This window comes from Anser anser (assembly GCF_964211835.1).
Source record: "Anser anser genome assembly, chromosome: 1".
NCBI lineage: Eukaryota > Metazoa > Chordata > Aves > Anseriformes > Anatidae > Anser > Anser anser.
In genome coordinates, this window is record NC_139720.1 from 44,155,010 (window position 1) to 44,165,088 (window position 10,079).

At 43.5% G+C, this 10,079-nt stretch overlaps 1 protein-coding gene across 3 annotated transcripts; it reads left to right on the forward strand.

Moving 5' to 3' along the window:
* Nucleotides 1-28: 28 nt before the first annotated feature.
* Nucleotides 29-7,664, forward strand: LOC310895765 (heat shock 70 kDa protein 12A-like; the record flags this gene model as incomplete). Of its 3 annotated transcripts, XM_083827399.1 has the most annotated exons (5): nt 232-344; nt 431-547; nt 2,900-3,124; nt 3,465-3,636; nt 4,489-7,664. In XM_083827399.1, the coding sequence occupies 4 exons, from the start codon at nt 467-469 to the stop codon at nt 5,532-5,534; spliced, it is 1,524 nt and encodes a 507-aa protein (XP_083683525.1). In that variant the 3' UTR covers nt 5,535-7,664. The 3 variants fall into 3 exon arrangements, with proteins under 3 accessions (XP_083683523.1, XP_083683524.1, XP_083683525.1); XM_083827397.1 differs by having other exon boundaries at nt 29-547; XM_083827398.1 differs by lacking the exon at nt 2,900-3,124 and having other exon boundaries at nt 29-547.
* Nucleotides 7,665-10,079: the final 2,415 nt, after the last annotated feature.

Sequence of the window (10,079 nt, forward strand, 5' to 3'; positions counted from 1 at the left end):
ACTGTGCCCCTAGGAGAGCAGAGAGCAAATGCAAGTGCCAAGGACTTTCTTGCTTACATACTGTGAGTTTCAGCCCTTCCTTTTACAAGAAAGGGTGCTCTTTCCTTTCGTTGATATCAGAATCTATTTCCCTCCAGCCAATAAAGACAGGGTGGGGGTGGCTTCATGCTGCAATAGCAGCCAGAGCAGGTTGAATTTCATCCCAATCTGGTATATTCATTCCTGTGTAACCCCAGAGCTGTGCTCGTTTGTGCAGCTGTCAGACATGGCCAGTGATTCAGTCTTTGTCGTTGCTATAGATTTTGGCACGTCCTACAGCGGGTACTGTTTTTCCCTTGCTTCAGGTACAGACCAAATCCGCCAGGTGTTCTGGGGAACAGAGCATGGTCTCAAGACCCCGAAGACACCCACATGCATCTTGTTTGACCAGAAGCAGGAGTTCAGGAAATTTGGCTATGATGCTGTGATGAAGTACAAGAGCCTGCCCTCCAGCGAAGCTGACAAGTGGTACTTCTTCCAGAACTTCAAGATGATACTGTACAACATGGTATGTAGAGTGGTTACTGCTAATGCAAGTCAGAGTTATTTTATTTGAGGGGTGTGGGTTAAAGGAATTGGTGAAGGGGACAGAGTAATCTGGCTGGCCAAGATGAATGAACAGAAGTCAAAGGGCATTTTGATAAACAGAAGAAATTATATACATTCTTAATTAGCTGAGGGCTTCACGAGACTGCAGACCCCGTTGAAGCCAAATACTTGTTCATAACAAAAAACTGCCCTGCTCTAGAACTTAGCAGAGAAACTAACCTCTCTCTGGAACTTTCTACCTCAGTCTTGTACATAAAACAAAAGAAGTTTCTTGTAATTCAAGATGGGTTGACCCAGGGTTAGCTTGTCTATCCCTCCCCCAAAGGAATGTGCTCAAGCCTTTTTTATGGGTGTCTGTCTGTCTTTCAAGCAAGTAGTAGTTATCGTTTTTCTCTGAAGGCTCTGTGCTAGTTCAGAATTCTTCATGCCTTTTTCTGGTATGGTTTCTTCAACCAAACATCGTGCTACCTCAGGGCTTCCTTGTCTGTGCTCTGGGGTCCCACAGGACCTCCCACAGGTCTTCCACCTTTTTCTGCTTTTTGCCTATTGAGATTAACTTTTTCTAAGCGTCACCATCTACTTTTATTAGTTCACTTTGGCTCTGTGCTTTTCATTTTACTTTGTATGCCCTCAACATTAGTGTTTCTCCACCGTGAGTGTTTGCACAAGGTCTTTCTTACTACTTGATGTGTGCTTGCTACTAACCCAGAGCACAGAGTCAGCCCCAGATAAAGTCCCTTGTCTGCTTTTTAGCATTCTCCAGTGCTAAGCAATGAGTGCTGATCCAGGTGTGGGGGACGTGGGAGGCCGCTGTAAGGACTTCCCTCCCCAGGAAAGGTGTGAACGATGTGGTCTGACATATTGTCACCCACAGAGTGATAGGCTCTCACTCACTTTTGGGGCAGGGCGTTTGGAGAGATATTTTAGTTAAAGCCCATTTCTCTGCACCCATGGAGTGAGTGGTTAAGGGAAATTTCATTAGAAAGAGACAAGAGAGGGAAACAACAGTTCCCAGACACCTACCTTGTTAATTCTGAATCTCCACAGAAAGTGCCCATGGAGAATACGCGTCACCTTCTGTTGACTGAGCCAGGAACAGTGGCAGGAAATGAGTTTATAAGTAAAAATGAACATAGATTGCTTTTCTTTCCAGTGGCTGCACAGCGCCTTTTCTGGTTATTATAGCTGGGCAGACCCCGGACCTGCCTACTTGCCTCCATTGGCTGTAAAGGGTCCCAAGTTGATGGAGTTGATTATCCAGCTGATGATTGTTCTGATTTAGGGCCATCTTTCATAGAATCATAGACTCATTTAGGTTGGAAAAGACCTTTAAGACCATCTGGAGATATTCAAGGCCCATCTGGACGCCCACCTGGGCAGCCTGCCCTAGGGAACCTGCTTTGGCAGGGGGGTTGGACCCAATGATCTCTTGAGGTCCCTTCCAACCCCTACAATTCTGTGATTGTGTGTGTGTGATCTGGTCCACCCTTTAACCTAGCACTGCCGAGTCCACCATTAAACCATGTCCCTAAGCTCTACATCTACATGTTTTTTGAAGACCTCTAGGGATGGTGACACAACTACTTCCCTGGGCAGCCTGCTTGAGCCATCTTTGATGGCTGCTGAAGCAGAACAAAGAGAAACGTGTGGTAAAGGCTGGCTTACAAAACTTCTTTGGATACATGCAACAATTTCCACATTCCTAGACAGAGCAGGGAAGCAGAAACTGATGGAGGAAGTTTGGGGCTCCTGGAAGAGATTGAAAAAGTGTCAGAGCAGCCATCTGCCTCAGGTTTCACATATACCCAGGCAGACACATAAGCCCATAAACCAAGAGAACACATTACAGGTAAACTGTATTAGAACAGACGGATATTTGTCTGTATATTTTTCCAGTATATATTTTGTTAACTGCATACACAGGAGCATAGGAGCAACCTGAAGTCACTGTACATATGTCTGGGAAATGTAAGATGATGTCACATAGGAAGTACAATTATCCCCACTATTGTTCAGGAGGATCTATAGGGTCTTTATAAAATTTGGAACATGAGAAACAGTTGACTTATCAACCACACCAGTATTTTGCCTATTGAAATATAATAGGTAAGCAGTTTGGTAGCTGACCTGTGTCTATTAGACTTCAGTTAGATACATAATGAAGCCATTTGGGGGAATTTACTGAGATTTGGAGACAGGACCTCCTTCTATAGCATGTTCTGCGCAGTGCTCAGTGTAAAGAGGACAGGACTGTTACTGAGACTTCCACATTTAACCCCGAGACATTTTTACTGTTTTCTCTCAATTGTAGAAGGTCACTTATGGCATGGAGATAGAAGCAAGCAATGGAAAGACACTTCCTGCCCTTATAGTCTTTGCTGAAAGCCTACGCTACATGAAGCAACATGCCCTGAACACTGTCCAAGAGGCCTCTTTCCACACTGTCTGTGACCCCCAGGAGATCACCTGGGTCATTACTGTCCCGGCCATATGGAGTGCAGCTGCCAGGCAGTTCATGCGGCTGGCAGCAATAGAGGTAAAAGCAGTGGTTATCCCACTTCCTCAGATTATCTTCTCAGATTTCTTCACCTATCAAGGAAGAGGAAATGTTCTTTTTTTTAAACAACCTGCGTTTCTAATTTCTATCCATCAGGGAGATGAATCTCCCATGATATGTGTGTAGGGGGATGTCCTGAGCTGAAAGTAACAACTGCTCTGCCCCTTCCCCTGCCACTGTCTAGAAATGAGCCCACAGAGATCAGTGGTGCAAGAAGCATTACTCCAGTGTGGGTGAGAACAGCCTCACTAGCGGATGGTGTTCATGCAGCAGTGATCTTGCCGCCTTTCCTGAACTGACACTTCTCTTGTGATTTTAGGCAGGACTCATCTCTGACATTATTTCTGAGAAGCTGATTATTGCCCTGGAGCCAGAGGCTGCGTCACTCTGGTGCAAACAGCTTCCACAACAAGGGTTTATCACAGAGGCCAGTGACAAGAAAAAGTTTGAAGACTCCCCTGGGATCCAGTATATTGTTGTTGACTGTGGAGGTAAAATTTTCCCTGTTCAACAGGTACAATCTTTGCTGGGTGCGGAGTGTGGCTGTTTTGCCATGTCTAACACAGAGGGCCCCAAAGGACTGCAGAGCAGTCCCAGAGCTTGAACTCCACTACTGTGATTGTCACGGTATTTTTATTTCTCTCTTTATGAGATCCCATGGGCAGGCAGCAAAATGGGAAGAAAGGACAGGTCTTCTAAAGGCTTGATCCATGGCAAATGTAAGTCAATGAGTGTCTGATGTCTTCCAGCACTTCAGGCCAGCCAGTCGCTGCACAAGCTCCTGCCATCATGCCAGATCAGCCTGCTCCCTGTTCCAGCACTGACCGCTGATACATACCCACACGCTGTTGTGTAGCTTCCTCTATAGGAGCAAGTGCAGCGCCCAGTGAACTGGCCAAAGTGATTAACTAGTAGGTCCTGTAGAGTAAATAATTAAGAATAGTTGATAGAGCGCCACTTAGTAATTTCTGTTGTTTTCTGTGGGAGTTTTTTAGAGTGACATGAATTTACTGCCAAGAGCACTCTGGTGATTGCAAACAAATACTGACAAAGTATCAAGAGCACCACAGGTTTCTCAGAGTCTCACCCCCACTGTTCATTTTAACTCAGAGCTTGTATAACAAAAGGCAAGAGTCAACTTAAATTTAGTGCTTAAATTTAGGAAATCTAAAGGCATACAGGCAATAGAGAAGGAGAGCAGATGTGAAAAAGAAAACAGCAGAAAAGCACACCTGAGACCCAGGAGTTCAGAAAGTAAGACTATATTCAGTGAAAAGTAAGGGTCTCATGTAATTCAGAGGGAACATCTAACTTCATTTGTCTTTGTGTATGTGTCTGTATAGGTGGCACAATAGACATCACAGTACATGAGATCCAAGAAAACCATTATCTGAAGGAGTTACACAAGGTGTCTGGAGGTGGATGGGGAGGCAACAGAGTGGATGAAAACTTCAGTGCGTTCCTCAGAGAAATATTTGACAATGGTGTATGGGATAAATATGTAAAGGACCACCCTACCGAATTACAACATATGATGTACAACTTCAGTCTACAGAAATGCTCTGCCAGCAGGGAGGCAGTCTACATACGTTGCTACTACAACTTGACAAGAGTGGCAGAAAGCAGGAAGGAGATCTCTCAGTTCTTCAGAGAAGTCACAGGAGCTGTATGGTGTGATGGGATGATCATGATTACATATGAGAAAATGAAGAGCTTTTTTGAATACAGTATCAAAAATATTGTTGGTACTTTGAGGGAAATCCTTGGCAAGCCTGAGATGGCCAAGGTACAGTATATTTTACTTGTGGGAGGTTTTTCGACTAGCATTATCTTGAGGGATGCAATCAATCAGGCTTTTAGCAAGAAGTATCATATCCTTTGTCCCATGGAGGCCCAAGCTGCTGTTGCAAAAGGGGCTGTTTTATTTGGAGTCAATCCAAAAATCATTGCCTCAAGAATCAGTGCTCGGACATATGGTGTAAAAGTATGCACAAGATTTGATGCTGCTATCCACGACTTTAGTAAACGATTTGTCTCAAAAGTTGATGGGCTTGTTTATTGCAAAGGTATCTTCAAGAAATTGGTGGGAATTGAGGAGTCAGTGAATATAAATGAAGTTGCCGAATATATCTTCCATCCAGTAGAACCAGATCAGACAAGTGTACGCTTTGCTTTCTACTCCACAGAAAAGCGGTGTCCTCAGTATGTAGATGAGGAAGGGATGGAACTGCTTGGCTCATGCACAGTACCAACGCCAGACACAAGTCTGGGGAAGAAACGCAAACTGAGGCTGGATGTTAAATTTGGGCTTACTGAATTTAAAGCCACAGCTACAGACATTACTTCCAAACAAAGTCGGACAGTTGTGATAGATTTTTTAACTGCGTAAATGCTTGGTTCTTTGAGCAGCAGGGACAACAAATTCAAGGGACAGCCTAAGTGGTAGGTACCAACTACTACAATGGAAAAGGCAAATGGACCATAAAGGTTATTAGCCATTCTTAATTTGAAATCAGGTCTCTTTATCTGGAGTCCAGGTTTAATTCTGCCAGGGGTGACATTTAAATGGATTTGAGTTTTCTTCAGAACATCACTTAGAAATATGTTACGTATAATTAAGGAGCTTTTGTCCCAGTCAAAAGTACTATGCGAAGCAGTAATTCAGTGACATCTGGGAGCTAGTATCCAAAAGTTATATGAGTGTTGTGTTTCCATTAAACCATTTGGTGGTTTTATCTCATTGACTGGGCAGATACTACTGCTAGATTGTAGTATTATGGATATGAATAGTGCTTATGCAGTTGCCTGAACCGTTCTGTCCAGCTGTTTATACTCCCTATGTCACTGACTTTGGTTTAATGTTTTCTATTTCAATAAAAGCTCATTTCTTTGCCTCCTGTCCTGTGTGAGTCCAAATATGTCCAAGAAAAGGATGTAATAATGAAGTGTGCAGGGTCTGTCTGGGATGCAGTTAACTTTCTTCATGACTCTAATGTTTGTGTTTGTAACTTTACCGAAATTCTAGGATGTGATTTTAGTTACTCAGCCCCTGTCACCTCTTACCAACTTATTACATCCAATTATACTTTACTTCATATAAATATACTTTACTTCGTGTAAAATATACTTTACAAATACAAAAAATATACTTTACAAATATACTTCACGTAAAGTAAACTTTACAGTTTACTTCATGATCTGCTGCCTACTCATATTGGAATGAACCTTACCCTGGTGAAGAAATTACTGTTATATGAAGACTTGAAGCGGTTGATGAAACAAGTTCAAGAAAATGGACGAAAGACTCTGATTACTGTCCATCACGATATAGAAGAAATGCATCGAGTAATGGAAAGAGTAAAGAAAGATGAACAACACTGTTGGTGGGACACTTTGGATGGTCGCCAACTGCCACAGAAATCTTCAACAAGATGCTTCACCCTGTTGTTGTTTGGTTAATACTCACTGCATTATGCTTTATACTAACAATTAGTTTGTATGTTAAATTCTGGACTATGATGAAACATTTAGTATCCTTACACAAAATACATACACTTGATAATCCTCATCCCGAGAACATATGTGATATACCCGATACATTCCAAATGTCACGAAGCTTGAGTGACTATAGTCATGGGGTGGATTATACTTCCTTGAGCAGGAAGTCCTGCCTACATAGTGACAAGTCCACTACCCAGTCAGGCCTTAAAACTGTTATCATATATGTGCTAAGGATATAGCTTCTCTGCCTAACGCTGAACTGTCCCTGTGTAAATATTCAGTCAGATACACTGAATTAAAAATCAGCATTGGAATCTATGTTAGCTGCAATGACTGTGTTAGAACCACTGCTATCCATCTACTTAATGCTTGTCAGCCATTAGAACAGGATTCAGAGGATTGATCTGTAAATATGTTATGCCTCATGCTGTATAAAAGCTGAACTATTTTGAATACAATGTATGTGTTTTCATGTTTACAATCTTAAATGCACATTAAAAATACTCACAGCAGAAACCTGAGTAGATTTCTATAGAGTGAGATGATATTTTTCTGTAAAATACATAAGGGCTATTCTGGGTGGCTAAGGTCCACATGGTTTGCACCTTCCCCATGCCATTATTTTTTTCCCTCTTGCTCCCAGTCTGGCAGTGGTTGGTCCCCAGACCAGACCTGTTTCAAGTCTGTTTGTGCCACTGGAGAGAGAAAAGGAGAATTTAAGACAGAGCACTCTGTATTTTTCTTGCCCTTTTGAATTTGCACTTTCGCCAGTGCAAAGTACAACACAGCTCCACTCAAGTCCACAGTGCTCAATGTAGGGGAGAACTGCCAGACACACCTGCAATACTAATGAAAGCAATGTGGAGATTATAAGGTGCTTCCCCGTGCAGGACTATATTTTTTCATAGCTATTTTTTGCTTCCTTCTTCCTTTTACCATGACTGTGACGTTTCCATTAAGTTCAGGTTAGACATTAGGAGAAACCCAATGCATTGGGAGAGAATTAAACTCAACAGCTGCAGGTTTGTTGCTTCCTCTACAACCTGTCCTGCACTCAGGGTCTGTTAACCAATGGTCCCACTGTTGCATTAAAGGGGACTTACCAGAGTCCAGTGTTTGCCTGTTTCAGAGCCCTGCTAAGGGCATTCACTGGGACAGTTTCACAAAGTTGAAAGTATTTGCAGTCCAGCGTTTGCCTGTTTCAGAGAACCACCAAGGACTTTCACTGAGACAGTTTTACAAAGTTGAATGTATTTAATAAGGGGACAGATATAACAGATTAGGAATTACCGTTAATAAATACACTTACTGCAATAGCACTAATATATAACAATAGTGCTAGCAAAATGGTATCCTGGGTATCCCTCACCACAGTGTGAAGGTGAAGAGCTTACCAAGAAGGCATCCCTGTCTTGGTGGAGGAGAAAGGGCACAGCCTCTTCTAGGTTTCCAATTTCTTCTTTTCTCTCCCAGCTCTTCCTTTTTCCTCACTCCAACTTGATCTTCACTTCTTTTTTCTTCCTTCTTCCGTTTTTTTTTTTCTTTCTTCTTCTGTTTTGTTTTGTTGTTGGTGGTGGTGGTTTTTGCATTATTTGGGTGCAGAGTTGAGTACTATAGTCATATATGTTTAGCATGTACTTCTCTAAGCTCATTAACATATTCAGGGTTGTGAACTTTAATATTCATTTTACACCTAATGAAGCAAAACTTTTCACTTGGGCACCATGGCCCTCGGGGTTCTCTTCTGCCACCAGAACAGGGCTGTCCCACCACCACAAGACTCCCTCCTTCAGCAACCTCTCATACCAAGCTTGAGGAGCTCCATCCACAAAGGTTGTTTAAGAGGTAAACAGGAGCAAGCTGCTCAATGCCCCTTGGCACAAGGTCAATGCTTATAAGTGATGCTATCAAATCTGACTGTTCTCCACACCCACAGGATAATCTTTACCACACATCCAAGTCAGGGCTGGTGAGTGGTCTTTGCTTCTGGGTGTGGGTTGTGTGCAGATAGCCGGTGAACCGACATATCAGTCCCTCCATGGCACTATGGGCAGGGCAGCTATGGGCAGCCATAATGGGGACCATGATCCAGACATGGCTGTTGGGGCAAGAAGGGCAGCAGCACAGCCCCAAGGGTATGCTTCAGTTCAGTTTTCTCCTCGGCTACTGGCCCCCTTATGCCATTACACTCCTAGTGTCTTAGTGGGCATCGACATTCCCGTTATTTGGAGACAGAATTCTCTTTGCTTGTCTTTTTGAATTCCTCAGATATGTATTGTATTTATCGAGCTGGGGATTAACTGCTGTTCCATAATAAAGTGACTTATTGATCTTAAATATGAAACTTAACATAGCAGATGACCAAATTTAAAGGAGGATCAAACACGGACAGTCTCGCAGCACTCATGGCCTAGCCAGCAATGAGCTCTGCAGGGAGAGTCCCTGCTGCCAGAGCCTGAAGGAGCGGACGACCAGAAGATGACACATGCATCTGCCTCCAGCCCCGTGTACCCCCACGGGGCCACGGAGCCTGCCAGCTGGCTGCTGTCTAAGCCAGATGTTTCTCAGAAAATGAAAGGGAAGCAAGCCTGCTGTGCAGAACTGCCACCGTCGCACTGTGCTGCGCTGCGCTGCACCAGCAGGCAGGCCTGGTGCTTTGCTGGCAGGAGAAAGCTGGGCCACGAGCACCCACCCCACACTCTGCTCTCCTCCAAAGGCTCCGGGCTGTCCCCATTGGAACCCTTCCTTTTGGCTCTGTGGAGTAATTGCCTAAGGCGACTAGGAAAATTAGACTAATATTCACATTTTAAAGAAAATGTACAGCACTGAAGAAGCTTTCGGGGTGGAGTGTAGCTGCGTTACCTAAGTGTTCCCTAAGCCTTTAACCTTAGATGTTATCGCACTAGGGGAACCTGGTGTGCTGACTCTAAGAGGAACTGTACGGAGGGTGAAGTGGATTGGAGACACCACGGCCAGGCTCTGTGATAAGATGTGAACTCAAAGGTATATCAGAACCGATAAGCTGCTTATTTGCTACCCTGGGCCAACAGCCTGCCATGTTTTTGACAAAATGCTGTCCTTTTGGTGAACTTTGCTCATTATAATATCATTATAATAGCAAAACACACCTCCATCCCAAAAGCTACCCATCTCCAAGGTGCGACTGTTAGCGTTTATAAAGACACATAATCCACAAAGTGATTATATGAAGGTGCTTTATTAGGCGCCGGAAGTTAGGGGCATGCCTGCCCAAATCTAACTTCGTCTGATTTGTTCTCTTAGTTCTCTTTTATCTCCTAAGATATTACATATGCATTAGGTTTCACAACTCATCTATGCATATTCATTTCCTAGCTCCGCCTAGCCTTGCTTCATATGCTAATTATCTTATCAGTTCTTCTGCGCTTGCGTGCTACTCTCTGGTGGTCGTCCG